The sequence below is a fragment of the Ptychodera flava genome, chromosome 17 (assembly GCF_041260155.1).
Source record: "Ptychodera flava strain L36383 chromosome 17, AS_Pfla_20210202, whole genome shotgun sequence".
Taxonomy (NCBI): domain Eukaryota; kingdom Metazoa; phylum Hemichordata; class Enteropneusta; family Ptychoderidae; genus Ptychodera; species Ptychodera flava.
Window position 1 is genome coordinate 23,803,433 of NC_091944.1, and position 18,606 is coordinate 23,822,038.

Sequence of the window (18,606 nt, forward strand, 5' to 3'; positions counted from 1 at the left end):
GCTGCGTTGACGACAGATACACATATTGAATGCTTACTGCAGTCTGCTTATGTGTGATGCTTGAAATCTTAAAAAGTCACCACACCACAGACAGTAATACAAAACTGTAAGCTTTAATACTGAAAAATTCGTCGGCCATTTCATTGTTCGTGATGTCTGTCTATGCGACAATATGTTAATTTTAATTTCTTCCGTGTCTTCATTGTCATAGCTTACACTTGCACTTCCGTTGCTTGCAGTACTCACAGATTTAATGGGAATCGTCTACAAAGTTCAACAAAGCCGTCAAAACTTCATGGACAGAAAATACTTTAATATGCCATGTCCACGAAATAATCCAGGCCAAGATGTTATCCAGAAATACTAGCATACTACAATTTATGTGACAATGGCAACGCTTCCGTCAACAACATCGACTGTACCACGCTCCGCATACATATAAATAACGTTCACAATGTCGGATAAACTACAGCTTTGATAAATTTGCCCTTATCGCAGAGTTCATATGATTACCCATAAATCATTTGAATGGCCGAAACACAGGATAAATTCCACGACACACCGCAGTGCATGAGTGGAAATTAGTTGTTTTCATGAGGGAACTTTAAAGGCGCTTTCTATTATTATGTAAGTTTGCCGAGATGGCACTTTTCTAATTCCACGGCCAAAATTTTTTTCGATTCCTAGTAAGATTCAGACAAATGTCTTTTGTCTTTTTGGCACGCAAAGAAATGTATACACTTCCTTTCGAAACACACTAAAAGAAGACTTTTATGCAGAGTAATACATTTATGATAGTAAAAAAGGTGCACTCAGATAGCAGAGCAGGCATGCTTGTATATACACAATGTTTGGCGGGGCTGTTCATAAGACGGCCCGTCAGACCGTGATGTCCTTCCATCGCAACGTCAGTTTCAAAGGCAGATCTTTGCCACTTTGCATAGTTTTCAACATCGAGGCAGAACAAGTGCAATGTTTATCTCTGTGTGATTTCTTTTCCGTCGTTAGGTATAAATATAGCAAGGCAAATCCGGCAACAGTACAATCATGGAAGCGGGGGTCCGCTACCTCCTTCACAGAACAACCTAACCTTGCAGTTTTTGTTGACATCACGAAAGGAATTTATGTCTGCCGTGGGACCAAGATTACTTCCTTTTGTTGTATTTAAAGAAATAATTTACCTAAACATCTAAGAAAGAAGTACCTCTTTCATGTAATTTGATGTCTATCAAATTTAAAGAAAGGAATTTATCTGTGTCCAACGCGTCGACCCTTCAATCCTTAAATTATTTAGGTTCATGTCACTGACAAAGAGTGAAGCCAGTCATTCATTAAATCTATGTATTTATGTGAATCATTGCAAGCGCACTCTAGTGTCCCTCGAAACGAAAAATAAAATATTGCTCTCAAAGTGTTTTGTTTTTTCAAAGATAAACTCAAGAAAAAATCTGCCTAAAGATGCTATCTGTAAGAAGTTGGCAATCTGCCTTCTCTTTGTCGAGCGCAGAGAAGACGCTTTACACAGACAGGTATACGACAGCAGACAAAAAAATGTACACTTGGCACCAATTCAATCACAAATTGTCAGTACTGAGCGGTCCTTTACAATGGGTGATCCCTTTCGAACTGACTGCAGCTGTATTGACACCTACTAAATAGCTCTCTCTTCTTGTACAAAGTGTATTTATCGAGGCTATCATTGATCTTATCCAAAATTAAGACTGCCAGGAGAACAAAATATTTCTCTTCTTGTGCGTTTTGTCGCTGTTAGGTGTGGTGTTGGCGTAAAACATGGGGTCCCTAATAACAATACGTTCAATTATGATACGAATGATCCTATTATATCTTTGGCACAATGCGCCTTTTCGAAGAGACAAGGTGGTTGATGCGGGCTCTTTTTGTAGGGGAAGAAAAATAAGTCTTAGAGTAAAAGGTGGATTGATGAAATGTGATGAGAATCCACAAAAACAAATTTAGTATTCTACGAGAAATGAGCTCGTTCGTTCGTTTGTTTGTTTGTTTCAGGGCAACCGTTATCTTATTTGCACCCAGCGTGTGGGCTTTTGTGTCGAGTTTGTAAAAGCTTTTTCAAGGTCCTGGTAATTACTGGAAGCGATATGAAATGCTTCACTGTCAGTAAGAGTTAGCTGAACCATTGAAAAGTAAATGTTGCAAAGGGGTACAATGAGAACGCAAAGCAGAACAAATATATAGAAATATCTTACAGACAAACTTAGCGCAAGAAGGCTATTTTATATTCTAAGTTCAGAAAATGGAACTTTTTGTAGACTAATGGTCATATGTGTCGATTTTCAAATTGACTTTCTGTCTTTTGAACTACTACGTAGAGTGCGTGAAACACCGAAATAGATACAATGCTCAGGTTATCGACTGTTATTAAACTAGGATTAGGAGTCAAACATTATCATTCGTTGAGTTTACGACCTATCTGAGACCTACATCTTGAAGTTTTAGCAATTTTGGCATTACCCGCACCAATTACAAGCCTGTGACACTTGAAATTTTAAAGTCTTTGGTGAAAATTGTAAAACAAATATCGTTTCTCGAGTCACAAACATTTTTATGTATTTATTTTGAATACATGCCACAATGCCAAATCATGTTGAAATGAAAAACACCACCGTCTAAATTTTATAGTCAATGGAAGTTTACATTGAAAAGAAGTTGCAGTGATGAAACACATTAACTTCTGACACAATTTTAAATATCTTCATGTCTTCACAGTATGATTTACGTGTACTTGTATAAATCTTCCCTTACTATTTTACCACTGGCCTTTTTTTCCATTGTCCATGTGCGATATATCAGTACTGGATGTCTTCTAAAGGTTGTTCTTTGCAAATAAGATGTTAATATTTTGCAATCGAAATACTTGGTATCCGTTGCTATGAGGGATATAAATGTTTAGATCAGAGTGTCACAGACTTGGCTTATCCTGGCCAAGACTGTAACAATGACAGTCATTGAAGGGAGATGACTTACTCTACTATTTAATGTGTGATCTATGATTTCAGAAAAGATATTAAAATAACATCTCGTGAAATCTTAGAGCAGATAATGACATATCAAGGTTGATGATCAATACTTTCGTATGATCCAACGTAAGTCAAAGTTGTTTAAGGGAATTCGAAGAGGTTTATATTTATTCATAACGAAAGGCTATAGACAAGCAACGATCATCCTGACTCTTTTAACCCACACAGGTCCTCTCAAATCTGTCGTTTTCGCCGCGTCTACTAGAGATGCTAGTAAGATTGTCCGTAACGAAAACGCATCGTAGAGTGGCTTTCGTGTTGCTAGACTGCACCTAGTCGCTTGGCTTTTCTCGGCAGTCGTTACTGGCTGGCCAAAGCATCGTGTTCACACCACTATCTATGCTACCCACTTACGCCATAGTCTGCAGAAGTCAATTTCTTCAATGTCTTCTTTTTGATATGTATATGCCCACAGACTCAGAGTCTAACGTTTTGCGTACGTGCAACGTTTTACAGACACTCGGTTTAAGACGTGACGACTCATGCAAACGCCCGAATCACAAAGTCGCATTGGACTTAGGAATGTTGCCTCTACTGGTGTGTGTTCAAAAAAGTGGTCGAACAAACTTCCATATCTCTGTGTTTGAGATTTCATGGCCTGTTTACCAGTAAAAACTGCCGTGACATGTCAAAAGTATTGCGAAACGTCACGCCATCATTGAATTTCTTTACTGGAGGTCAACGTCCTTTTTTTTCCTTTTAATCGACAAAACCTGGTCACGGTCAAGGGTACATTCATTTATGCCAACTGCTGGCTATCGTGGAAGTGTACAGGTGTGGTGACGATTGTACACTATAGGCACTGTGGCAAAGCCTAGGTTTTTACCACCCTTTTCGGAGGTATCAGTGATGTAAATATTAATTTTATCAGAGCGAGTATTCCAACACTGTGTCAATCTTTCCTAGTCAGATCTCAGCGTGCTGTGCCGGAATTGTCTTTCAGTTTTACACTAAGGGCCGGCAAAGGAAACTCCTCTCATCGCCCTTTGAACGAGTTAGCCACACACTTTTATAGAAACCATGGAATAGGAACGAAAGATAATGTTCCGCCTGCTTGTTTCGAAAGTTTACTCATTGTTCTGATGTTAACTGTAAACTACACAGTACAAGGGAAAAATGCGCTATGAACCATACACTTCAAGACCTGAGGTGTGAACGTTTTACAAACTCATTTTTCATTAGGTATCGAAGTGTAGCGAGTGTAGCGAATGCGGTATAGAAGAATGCAATGCCCTTGAGGAAAATTACATTGCTCGATGCGAAAAGAAGAGCGTTATAAATAATAATACAAGTTTGACAAAGAATAGAGTATCTCTAACATAAGCAAGCGATGTAATCTTTATATATTACAAACAAGCTCCACCTTATCAGCTTGAGTTTTCAGCCTGACAAACCTACGCTGTCAAACACATGCTCTGAGTTGGTTTCAAAATGTAGCCACCAAAATAAATCTGATTTATCAAATTTTAACATCGCCTACAAATAGAATGGTACGTCCCAAACATATTAGATTGTAGAGCTAAGAATCCTTTCACTTCTGTCTAAACATTGCAGGATGCATGGACCTTAAGTAGCAGATATTATTACTTTGTACTTGAAGTAATTTGAATTATTGTTTATATATATTTATCTGTGTCAGTAGCCTCCATTCATAAAGTAACAAATGTCTAGTCGACAAGTACGATTTACTTTATTTTAATGAAAGACTAAAGGTCATTTCAGCAAGCAAAGACATTTATACACTCCTTCTCTTCCATTTGAAACAGGCTCATAAAATATGTTTAGAGAGATACATTTGCAATTATTGTAAAAGAACGCACTCAGATGGTAAAGTAGACTCATAAACAATCTGTTAGGCGGGGCTACCCATATCACGACCCATTAACCATGATGGCCCTTCCATCGCCACATTAGCGTTAAATCCCTTCTTCACAAAAGAGAGAGTATTGAATCTTTGCCACTTTGCCAACTTCAGAACATCATGGCAGAGGAAGTGCATTGTTTCTTCTAAGTGTATGTTTCTTTGCCGTCGTTCGGCGTAAGTACAGTAAGGTAATCCAATTAGTTCAACCGTTGGGGGTTCGCCACTAATTCAATACTAGAATTTTGCGGATAGTGTTGATATCATAAAAAGAATGAATATCTCCCAAGGGAACAGGGTTGCTACCTTATATATTTCTTACATTATAATTTATCTCTGTTATTGACAAAGAAGTATATTTTAATTTGATGTCTAGCTTAATTTGATGTCTAACAAATTTATAGAAGAAATCTGTGTCGAACACGTCGACCGATAGATCCTAAACTTATTTAGGTTCATGATACCGACAAAGAAAGAAGCCAGTCATTCTTAAACTTTTTTTTATCTTTATTCATATGAATCGTCACGGTTCCAAGACCTACTTGAGTGCCTCTTAAAACGAAAGACTAGTAATGTTTCAGATTGCTTCGCTAAATACGTTGTCTTGTTTTCTCAAAGGTAAACTGGAGGAAAACATCTGTAATATATGTAGGCAGGGGATTGATAGAATCCAACACTGTAATGGACTGAAATAAAAAAATGTGTCGCAAGAGTTGAGGAATTTCAGAAATTCCGCAACTTGTGTGAATTATTCTGTCCAAGCCCATTGGCATGTGGAATTTTTTTCCTGACTTCAATAATTGAGAAAATTGCAGTTATCGTACTTTAATGTTGAAAACAAAGTTGTGATCAACAGCTTTCCTTGATTAATATCATTCCCCATATCGAGAAACATAGTCCACATCCAGTCACATATAATGCATAAGAAACATGTTTATACTATTGAAACGTTTCTTCTCACTGCTCTGGCAGCACTTGGGATTGATAACGTGGCGATGTAATAGTCATAATAACCAAATTGCATAGTGCTTATATGTCAATCTTTATCTATATTTGTCACCAACATGGAATGCACTATTCAATTCACTGCGTTGTGTGTCGTCAGTCCACTAAATAGCTCTGGTTTTATCGTATACCAGGCGCCAAATGTAAAAAAATTAATTTACACAATCAAGCTTTTTTTAGAGATAGAAAAGAAGGAAAATGTATATATAGAGAGGAATTATATATATATATATATATATATATATATATATATATATATATATATATATATATATATATGTGTGCGTGTGTATACACATACGTACATACAGATACATTGCCCCACACGTTTGCGTATGCATACATATACATAGTAAAAAATACGCGCACGCATATAGCGTATTCATTCATACATGTAGAATACATACATACATACATACATATACATACATACATACATACATACATACATACATACATACATACATACATACATACATACATACATACATACATACATACATACATACATACATACATACATACATACATACATACATACATACATACATACATACATACATACATACACAGACTATAGAGCCTGGACAGGGGTCGAGCCTCGACGCGAAAACATTTATATACATAGAACCTCGTTCTGACTTACTGATACAGCTGGACCTCGTTCTGACTTACTGATACAGCTGCAAAATTTTACATACATAGAACCTCGTTCTGACTTACTGATAGAGCTGCAAAATTTTATATACATAGAACCTCGTTCTGACTTACTGATAAAGCTGCAAAATTTTATATACGTAGAACCTCGTTCTGACTTACTGATAGAGCTGCAAAATTTTACATACATAGAACCTCGTCCTGACTTACTGATAAAGCTGCAAAATTTTATATACATAGAACCTCGTCCTGACTTACTAATAGAGCTGCAAAATTTTATATACATAGAACCTCGTCCTGACTTACTGATAGAGCTGCAAAATTTTATATACATAGAACCTCGTCCTGACTTACTGATAGAGCTGCAAAATTTTATATACATAGAACCTCGTCCTGACTTACTGATAGAGCTGCAAAATTTTATACACATAGGACCTCGTCCTGACTTACTGATAGCTGCAAAATTTTATATACATAGAACCTCGTCCTGACTTACTGATAGAGCTGCAAAATTTTATATACATAGAACCTCGTCCTGACTTACTGATAGAGCTGCAAAATTTTATATACATAGAACCTCGTCCTGACTTACTGATAGAGCTGCAAAATTTTATACACATAGAACCTCGTCCTGACTTACTGATAGAGCTGCAAAATTTTATACACATAGGACCTCGCTCTAACTTACTGATACAGCCGCAAAATTATATATATGAACTTGTTCTGGCTGACTAATACAACCGCAAAACGATGCTGTGCGTTCCCGGCGTTGAAGGTGCTGGACGGGAGGCGGTAGGCCTCTCGCGCCGCGCTGGGAAAACACAGTATCGTACGCAGGGCCATGGAGCTAAGAATGATCCAGGCTAGGTGCAATTATTGTAGCCCATATGCCGTGCGCGTGGGCTGGCTTTTCTGACCTGTTTCCTTTGCAGCGCTGGTCTGTAGCGGCTGCTGCTTCACAGCAACACATTAGCCCGGCCGGCTGTGGGCTGCCTTTTTTGCAGCTAGATCCTGGCAAGACTAAAGCTGATACATACATAGTGCTAGCTCTGCATGGCAGGGCTGTGTGTTACCGGCGTTATACGGCCTCCCACCACAAGAGCCACCATGGGAGGCCGTATATAACGCCGGTAACACACAGCCCTGCCATGAAGAGCTAGCATAGTGCTAGCGCTTATGCTATTCAAGTGCATTTGAACTTTCCGGTTTATTTTGTGCTAGCGACAACAATGACCGTGGTTTTGCTATCACGAGAGATCACCACTGATCTTGGCTGTTCGTAGAAGCACAGTCCCTCCACGGGACCGTGGTAGAAGAAAGGACATGCGCTAGACGTCGACTTGCTGCGAAAACGAGCCCTGCCACTCCTTGACGTGTTCTGCTGGCCAAGCTACCCGAGTGGTAGAGGCTACGGATTCGCAGCAAGACGTCGAACACACAGTGCTCGTTCACTGCAGGTCACTGCAGTCGGCTGTGCAACCTACTTTCGCGGTCTACAGAGTTAAGAGAATAAAGACAAAAATTTAATTCGGAAATTTTGGTGCAATAAACCCATGCACTATGACGGATGAAGGCAAATTTGTGCAACAAGACAGCAATTCTTGGACTTTCCTCGGGGCATTCGACGCAAGGAGAATGGCAGTACACAGAGCATGGTGCTTGGTTGTGTTTACGAGAATTAGAAACGATCAGACATTCCAATTCACCAGTCAATCAGCGACACTCAGCCGATAGAGTATATGAGATTCATTGAACATGGCATGAAGGTAGAAAGAGATCTCTTGCGACCTCCATGCCGTCTTCAATGAATCTCATATACTCTGTCGGTTGAGCGTCGCTGATTTTATACTGGTGTTTTGAGTGTCTGATCATTTCTAATTCTCGTATACACAACCGTTGTATTAGGGACTGGTCAGTGTCTTTGGCCTAGGGGGCGGTGGATTATTTTTTGCCGACGTCAAAAAGTGGCTGAACCCCCCTTCCAACTTTCGAAAACAGGGTGACCCCCCCAGTGTGAAACAAAGGTTAACAAAAGGTGGAATATAAATTGAATAATTCAGTATATATATATATATATATATATATATATATATATATATATATATATATATATATATATATATGTAATTTCGGGAGTATATTTTCAACAATCAGTCATTCTGTGTTTTAATGAAATTGGTGTCATGTCAGTTGTAAGATATGAACTTAAAAGTGTCAATTCTAAAGTTTGAGTACAGTATTTGAATGCGTTGTATGTATTCCAACTCTCTTTATGCATAAGCAGATGTCCAGAAACTATTGTAAGGAAAATGTGATTGAAATTATAGTGCATCTTGCTTCTTATAGAGAAAACAGAAAGTATCAGGAACTTGCCATGCTTTTCATATGAAGGGCATGCTGAAAAATATGTTTGATATTTTACAGAAATGCGCCCAAGGGCGCGCCTAAAAATTTTAACATACAGATATCTCAAATATATATATGTCAAATATATAAAGTTTGCACTAGGACAGGGGTCTAAAAATATGTCTTATTATTGTTAAAGTAACGTGCCCGAAGGGCGCCCTAAAATGCAACTCAATGCTGAAATTGAGGCTGGCACAATGCATTTTATGCAATTATGAGCCCTCGTTGAACTTGAAAAACACACTGACCCCCTATTGGGCATTTCAAAAATATGGTGCCCCCCATCACCAAAGTCAAAAACAGGGTGACCCAATGAATCCACCGCCCCTCTGGCTGAAGCAATGACTAGTCCCTTAGCTCCATGCCCCATGCTCCTTCTGTCAGTGTCAAATGCCCCGAGCCCGAAGAAAGTCCAAGACCAAGCATTGCTGTCTTTTTACTCAAATTATCTTCATCCATCATTGTGCATGGGTTTATTGCACCAAGATTTCAGTGTTAAATTTTTGTCTTTATTCTCGTAACTGTGTAGACCGCGAAAGTTCGTTGCACAGCTGACGGACTTCAGCGGTCTCAGTGAACGATCTTTGTATGGTTGACGCCGTTGTATGGTTGACGAGTAGCCCTGCGTACAGGTCTCTGTGTGTTCCAGGCCGTATAACGCCGGGAACTCACAGACATGTACACAGGGCTAGGCTGCGAGCAGCCCAGATCAGTGGTGATCTCACCTGATAGCAATACCACGATCATTGTTGTGGCTACCTTACTAGATCAAAATAAACCGGAAAGTTCAAATGCACGTGAATAGCACAAGCGCCAGCACTATGCGTGTATTGGCTTTCGTCTTGCCAGGGTCTAGCCGCGTACGATACCGGGCAGAGTTCAATCACGCTTTATGATCACCAGGTATTACACTCAATCCAAGACGAGTCTGTATGTAAAAGTTTCCCACGGAGTCTGTGTATAAAACTTCCCAGCTAGCTGTATGTAAAATTTTCCGCCAAGTCTGTGTATAAAACTTCCTAGCTGGCTGTATGTAAAATTTCCAACCGAGTCTGTGTATAAAACTTCCCAGCTAGCTGTATGTAAAATTTTCGCACCGAGTCTGTGTATAAAACTTCCCAGCTGGCTGTATGTAAAATTTTCCCACCGAGTCTGTGTATAAACTTCCCAGCTAGCTGTATGTAAAATTTTCGCACCGAGTCTGTGTATAAAACTTCCCAGCTAGCTGTATGTAAAAATTTTCCCACCGAGTCTATGTATAAAACTTCCCAGCGTGTAAATTTCCGAGTCCCATCTATGTGAAAATAAATTTCCGAGTCCCATCTATGTGAAAACGTTAACGAGACTGTATATAAAGTTTTGCAGTTGGTATTACGTGTATATAAAATTTTACAGCTGTATGTATGCAAAGTGAAAACGAGGTTGAATGTAAATATTTTCGAGACATACGCTTACAGTTGAAAAAATGTACATTCAACCTCGTTTTCAACTGTATGTCGAAAGCGAGGCTGAATGTAAATATTTTCGAGACAAGCTCACAGTTGAAAAAATGTACATTCAACCTCGTTTTCAACTGTATGTCGAAAGCGAGGCTGAATGTAAATATTTTCGAGACAAGCTCACAGTTGAAAAAAATTACATTCAACCTCGTTTTCAACTGTATGTCGAAAGCGAGGCTGATTGTAAATTTATCCAAGTCCAGGCTCTATGTATTTATGTAATGTATGTATGTATGTATGTATGCATGTATGTATCTGTGTTTGTTTTATATATGTATGTATAGTGTGTGTGTTTATGCATGTTTTTGCGAATGTATGTGTGCACATACGTATGTATGTATGTATGTATGTATGTATGTATGTATGTATGTACGTATTTATGCATGTATGTATGTATGTATTCTACATGTATAAATGCATACCCTATATGCGTATATATATATATATATATATATATATATATATATATATATATATATATATATATATATATATATAATTTCTCTCTATATATACATTTTCCATCTTTTCTAGCTCTAAAAAGCTTGATTGTGTAAATTAATTTTTTTTACATTTGGCGCCTGGTAATCGTATGCGATTATTTAATTTTATATTGTATGCAATTATTCAAACAATACGCGCGGCTCGGATGCAAGGACAGAAAAGGACCGATAAGCATTCGTCGAACGAAAACATATCGCTCGCGCGCCACTGTGTTAGATCAAATCGATCTCATCGGTGTTCTCACACTCCCTGTATACTACTGCTAGGGACGTGAGAATAATAATATCTCACACACCCAAAGGACCTTGGATCAGATTTCTCACACGTGTTGGAGATGCTTTGTCTCACAAGAGCCCCAAACATTCTCACGGTAGAACAATTATGGGCGTATATATGTTCGCCCCTGTTGGAGTGGCTGCACAATAGCGTGACGCATTATTCAGCACATGCTAATTTTCCCCCGGAGGTCTTATATCCACAATACAATGCTCGAGTGCACCGTTTATTAGCTCATGTGTTCACACACATGAGCTAATGTCATAGCGATGTCTGTCTGTCTGTCCGTGTGTGTGTGTGTGTCTATTTGTCTGTCTGTCTGTCAGTCGGTCTGTCGGTCTGTCTGTCTGTTTACATGATAACTCAAAAACACCTGAACAGATTCAAGTCAGATTTGGTAGATAGGTAACATACGCTATGTGCAAGAACTGATTAGATTTTGGTTAGTTTGGCTAACATATCAATGAAGTAATGATACATCATCTTTTACATATAAATGGTTTCCCTATGGGACAGTAATGACAGTGTCGACATATATCAATAAATACTGCACAAAATTTCATGAAGCCTTTCACAGATGACAATCTCAGAACATCATGATGATACTACAAGTGTCATGTCAATTATCTAATCATTTGCATATTTAATGGAGTTTGTAATTAGTAACATAACTCTGAAATTCCTTCGCCAAAATTGATGATACATGCAACAAATATTGATCATATATATACATATCTAATTGTACTTAGAAGCATTGGGCAGTGTCAAGTTAATAAATAGCTCATTTGCATAGTTTATGAAGTTTTGTATTGAGTAATATAACTCCATAAAAAGTCACCAAATTTCACAAAATCAGCTGCAGATACTGATCCGGCAGATATCTGACTGTGTTGTAAAAATGCATGTAGTAATGTGAAGTTAATTAAGGGTTCAGTTATAATTAAATGGACTTTGTAATTTGGTATAAAACTGAAATTACGACACTAAATTTGGTGAAACTTGGTACGGATATTAATCTTATAAATATCTAATTGTACTGAAAAACATTGGGCAGTGTCAAGTTAATAAACGGCACAAAATTTGATGGAACCTGCTACCGATATTCATCTGATAAACATCTAATTGTGTTTTGAAACATGGAGCATTATCAAGTTAATTAAGGGTTCATTTGCATATTTAATGAACTTTGTAATTATAATATTACTCAAAAATAACGGCATTAGATTGATGAAACGTGCGACATTGTTGACCTGATAGATATCTAATTGCCCCATGAAGCATTGAGCAGTGTCAATTTAATAAACAGCTGATTTGCATAATAAATAAAGTTTTGTAATTAGTGATTTAACTATGAGATTACTGTGCAAAAATGGATGAAACCTGCTACATATAGTGATATAACAGATATTTGATTGTTCTGTGAAGCGTAGTACTATTAATGAACATGTTGTAAATCACGTGAGCACATTCAGTTCACATCTGGTAACCTCATTATAATATGTTAAGTTAGCCCAAGCAATACAATAGCAATAGGGGTTAATACAAGCGGACAGTCGTTATTTAGGTGTGCACAATTGATTCCATACTAAAAGAATCAGTCATCGACTGAGGGGCTATGGCAAAGCAGTACCATCGTCGGCAATCATGCTCGGGACAGATAGAGCAATAGACAAATGTACAAAATAATTTGATGTAGGCGCAGCGATTTAACGCACATTTGGTGTTTTTAACCTCATCTGAAGATCTTTAATCAAAAGAAGCCCAAATACTCTCAAGGTAGGACGGTTGTGGACGTTCATGTATTCGTCCCTGTCGGCTATACAGTAGCCCGACTATGATTCAGCATATAATCCTTTTGAGTTACATACACAAATTAGCGTGTCGTATGACCAAACTAAATTAGTGGTGCATTTTCAGACATGAGATATGCATTGTCACACATCAGATCAATCAATTTTCATTAAACGTATATTCAAGACACAATTGTCTTCTTCTGAGCTCAAATTATGAAAATTTGTGTGAAAGTTTAACCTTAAAGCTTTAGAAATACGTGTACCATGCAACGATAATTTGCTGCACCAGTACTAAAATTAGAGTTACATGTATTTTGATTTGCTTTTAATAATTCGTTCAATGTCTGTTTTTAGATTTCTCCTTTTTAAGAATGAGTTTAAAATGAAAAAATAAATGACGCTTTTACCGCACATAAACTTTAGTTTTAAATGATATATGTTTTACTTTAAATCAATCTCTGTTACGCAAGACCACAATTGAGATTTTACCCAAAATATGTACCTCCTTCTTTATTGCTGTAATTGTGAGTGCCACATTCTCTGCTTTGTGGGGACGTAAAGAATCATGACGGGACGCTTGCATCTAAAAACAATGCACTTTTTGGGCTCTTTCTGCACTGATAATATGCAATCTAAAGTAGTTATATCAGATATAATCAGACATTACATAACGCTTAGTCAACAACTTCAGATACCAAAAGCTTGGCCGGTGCTACTTTATGCCAAGGTATTGTACAGTGAAGTGGCACAAACTCCGCCTCGTGTAAACCTTGACAACAGTATTATCATTTCAGGACATCGGAATTTGTTCCTACTTTTATTAATTTGAACTAACATATGGCCTGTAGTATATTTATAGGTCCTATTCTGTGAAAATTAGGGTACAATGTTCAAAGAAATTCAAGGCAAACGATTATCTGTATGAGAGAAGTGTGTAAGGCAGAGATGTCTTCCCTGTACACCCACTTAATCGCTATCTCTAATCACATATTGCAAACAGCTTACGAGATGGCAAACACTTTTAATTAGGAGCACCATACCCCTTGAAACCCCTATTTCAAGGGGTGAATGTGCATTGAATATGCATTATTTTTTAAGATGGAAATGTCCCCTAATGTACATCAAAGTACGGTATTTGAGTTTAGACTCTTTGCTCAGATAAGTGGTGAAGATTTAAAAAGTCCCTCTCCTCATATGAAACATCGTGAAGTTATGCAAGGGGCTAAAATACAACGGCAGAAATTTAGTTTTGGTCGATTAGATACGTGCAATTTTGGTTTTTTTTCGTGATGCCCCGAAGGCACTTTCTGTGAATTCTGTGGTATATCTCATGTCTGAAATTTTCTGTTGACCTCAAAACAATATTCACATATCCTTTGATATGTGAAAAATTTATCGAAACAGTTTAGTACAGTGTCCGATAGGGCGGTCAACTGTTTGTTTTCATTAATTTTGTCGACTCGAGTTTGAAGATCTTCATTAAATTATGGAATATTGCTGGCGACAAGAATACAACTTTAATTGGTATTTGTTTACAAGTCGCGTGACTGACAGTTTCCTTTTCAACGTGTTGAAATCACTTCTTCCACTCGCCCAAAATGAAGATTATTCCTTGAAAGCATTCAATGCGTGGACGACACGCCTCATCAAGTGACCTCCAAAACAATAGTAAATGCAAACAGAACACATACAGCGACCTGATACAAATGGGTGAGATAAAGCGAGGTAGCTCAGGTTTGCTGCAAACATACCCGCATTTCTCTCCCCTCTCCCATTACCATAATAAGTGCAACGAGGCTTGAGACATGTCTTACGTTGGGTGAAGTGGTGAGTTGTGCCATGGCGGCGCCTCTGTGACGTTTAATACTGTCCCACACAGAGTTTGGGTCAGATAATGCAAAAGCTCCTAGCCTGGCAACTATGTAGCTGTATGGAAGGCCAGAAAACCATAGGCCTATTGATTGATGTATTCTAAGTATGTATCCGTAAAAGCTTCTGTCACAGGGCTATTGATTTCGGTGGCATTTCAGAGCAGTATTTGCACGCCTGCGCCAAAGCTGTCGCTATTAGAGTGAATTTGCAATCGGGTATTCTCCTCATTCTTCTTATATTCTCCTGTATTCTTGGATACACTAATGAGTAGGGATTTCGCCGAACGGTTCTATCTGTTGCTTCTCCGCTATAACTACACTGACCAAGCACAACACACGCGGCTGTCGGCAGTCTAGCTGTATACACAGTCATGAAATAAAGGTAATGATGCAGGCATTATAAGTTCAAATTCTGTCACATGTAAACCAATTCTAGTATACGTACGTCTTTTTATGAGATACAAAAATATATAAAGTATATTAAGCGTAAAGTTAGCATTAACAAAATATAAACTTTGGAAGGACAGGACCTTTCTGGGAATCATCTGAGAAAACACTGTCTCGATGGAGAAATAAAATCAAGTAACTTCATGAAAGTCAAAATAGCTTATCTCAGATTTAAATATACTTTCCTGAAAAGACGTCAATACAATTTTCGCGATAATCAATAATATATTCGTTAAGTTATGGTCTTAATGTATGTGTTGTCTTTCTCAAATCTGAGTCTCGATGCACAACATCGTCAATATCCATAGTTATGAACGTTGTACTAGCAACCGTATGCAAGACGGTAGATAATCACCAGTCACTGTTGGGAGTAGCCATGTTCTTCGGGTCTCGCACTAAGTGGGAAAGACTGTCAACATCAAACGGGAAAGTGTAATACCGACCAAGTCAATAGACTTATGTAAGCTTAGCTACTTTAAATTTGCTTCCCGAAATCCCACCGCACTGATCGAGAATTTCAGACAGTTCAAAATGCCTCGTGCGTGCGACCGCATTACACATGCTGTGCAATACTTTGTAAACATTTTACACCAATATTGATGACAGACAGATGATTCGGATACGATAACCATTCAAGTTCTATGAACTGACAAATTAATTCCCTCAGAACCAACTGGACAGACAGAATTGCATACATTGCATGAGACATTACAATTGAAATAAAAATCTCAATAGAACAGTCCCTTTGACTCAGTGACCAACTTTATAGAAGTCAAATAGGCTTAACGTTTGATAATTTTTATGCATTGACGTATAAAAATAACACTCCTTATTAGCTTTTCCTACTGTAATAGTATATTGAAACTAATTATTGAACGTTCAAGCACGACTTTATCGATACATATTGCAATTAAATATCATCGATAAATAGAAATAGAAACAGACAACCATGGCATTGGACATCGATGAGCCTGTTTTTACGAGCTGAACACAGGGCATTTCGGCACGAACATTGAGGGAGTAGAACAAGAAACGGTATCGAAACTGCGGCTCATCGTACCTTAATTCTAACGATTCATCACAAGAGCAGGTCATACTTTGAGTATCAAATTCCACATACGTTACTTTTTTCCGAATCGTTAGGGCGTGAAAACGCCTAGGTTGTCTCCGAGTCATTAAGCTAATGGATATTTCGTGATATCCGCATTCTTAATTATTTCGCAACTTCTACAAAAAGAGACTTTTCCCAGAGGCCGGTTCATGACGTTGAAGTAAATACAAGGTTTTTTCGACACACAGAGTAATTCAAGGCGATTGACAACAAAAAGAACAAAAACACAGTTAATGGCATTCGAGGTTTCTTAAAGACATTTACCTTGACCAGAGTCAAGTACTCCCGAGGCTAAAAAAATGTGTTTTTGTAGCATGCCTCTGAAAATTAGGGTGTGTAGGTCGGGGAATGATTTCATTTTTATTCTCTTGTTAGCTGAGACCCATAAAATACGGTAAATGTTAAATAATTTACTCAAGAAATTTTGACAGTGCGCAAGAAAATGTCTAGGGTCGGCGGATTGATCGGATTTACGGAGACACATTATTTTGCTTAACATACATTGTGCGAGGGACGTATTCTAAAACTTATATATTTTAGATCATTACTTGAAAGTGGGCCGAATTTTAGTATGGTCTCGCATTATAAACGACAACAAGTTTCTGAGATATATGAACAATTATTACAGTAATTTGTCGATATTAAACCTTCGAACGTGGCATACGAGTGTTGAACACAGTATCCTTCTCTGGGTCATGAGTCTAGGCACGCTGTCAAAATCTATTAGGCAACATATGGGTATGTTACGATGAGAACACATCTATAGTCGCGAGGGAATGTTTTCTAAATTTTACACCTTGCCGTACTTTGTATACTTCAGCGCTTGTGGACAAAGATCGATGCTACCTTGTATGTTTCCTTACAAGATAAAAATATAGACGTCTCAACAGTATTTTCAACTTCGGAAAGAGAGCTTTCGTTGCACTCTAAGTGAGGTACAGTTTACCTAGCGCGCGTGTCACAAACCCTTACACAAATCTCACCTGAGGTATGCAGGGGGCGTAGAAAACGACAATGGCTGATTGAAGCCTGATTCGAGTATATTCGAAGTAAAAAAACTATCACTTGCTTTCTCTCTATAAATGTTACTTACGTAGACTGACAGTAAATGAAAGACGTGGAGAATGTCCATCTTTAAAAAACGAGATACATTTCACAATCATTTCTGTCTCATATCAGGACTATACGACCTTGTTCCTCCTGGTGGCGTTTCTGCCCTGCACTTTGGTTTACTGCACTATATAAATCCCACTTACCACTATTAACTTCTTTTGACGACGGGATGGGTTTAACATTTCTAAGACACTTTTCCAATGGCGAACGCAATGCTCTGTATGTACGCGTCATCAAAGTCAACGATTCGGGAGAAAGTAGCCTCTATACATCGTTAGGTCCGCTCGACTTCGTTTGGTCTACGAAGCATGTGCAGTGTCCTTAAGGCTGAGTAAACACCACTGACTAACAAAGTTGCCGGTACTACTGGCCACACCCGATGCAGAGAAGAGATGTTGGTTATTAGATTCTTATTTACATACGAAAGAGGATGATTGATCACCATAAAAAAGCTTTGACCCATTTCTTTTATAGCATTACACAATGAAAAAAGAAGTCATTTTTACCGATCAACCTTTTCAACAAAGTCCCTTGACCGCAACGTCCTCTAGTTTAATCCCTGCGCTCTTGGTGTCTGTATGGAAAATCGAAAGATCTAATACTTTTATTAAAATGGGGGGGGGGGCTGTTATTTTTTCGCTTTTTAATGTAAAGTGCATTGAGATATTTAAATATGTCATGCGTATTATAAGAAATAAAGACTATGATAATGATTATGATTTTTGACGACTGGTTTGATGAGATTTTGGTCTGCTTAACTTACGTCATGTCAGTAATATGGCGCATTTATCTAAAATATTGAGAATTCAACTCATACAGTTTTAAATCGCTATGGATGTGCTACAAATATTGACACAGTGTGTTAAATCTGTCATAAATTTTGCAAGCTGAAGAAGATGTCGACTCAAATGAATCGCAAACAAATGATGCGGGCTATACAATTGGTTGGATAAATTTTGACAAACAAGTCGAAATAACTGAATAGAACCAGGGTGCTTTTTGGTAGC

General features: G+C 38.0%; 1 protein-coding gene across 1 annotated transcript in view; it reads right to left on the bottom strand.

The window, feature by feature from the left end:
* The window catches only part of LOC139115833 (alpha-2,8-sialyltransferase 8E-like), a 30,753-nt gene extending 12,778 nt beyond the window's left edge, over positions 1–17,975 (bottom strand). Inside the window, exon 1 of the mRNA XM_070678213.1 lies at positions 17,743–17,975. Coding sequence (XP_070534314.1) covers positions 17,743–17,781 — 39 coding nt within the window. The 5' untranslated portion in view covers positions 17,782–17,975. The remainder of the gene's footprint in view (positions 1–17,742) is intronic.
* Between the last annotated feature and the right edge of the window lie 631 nt (positions 17,976–18,606).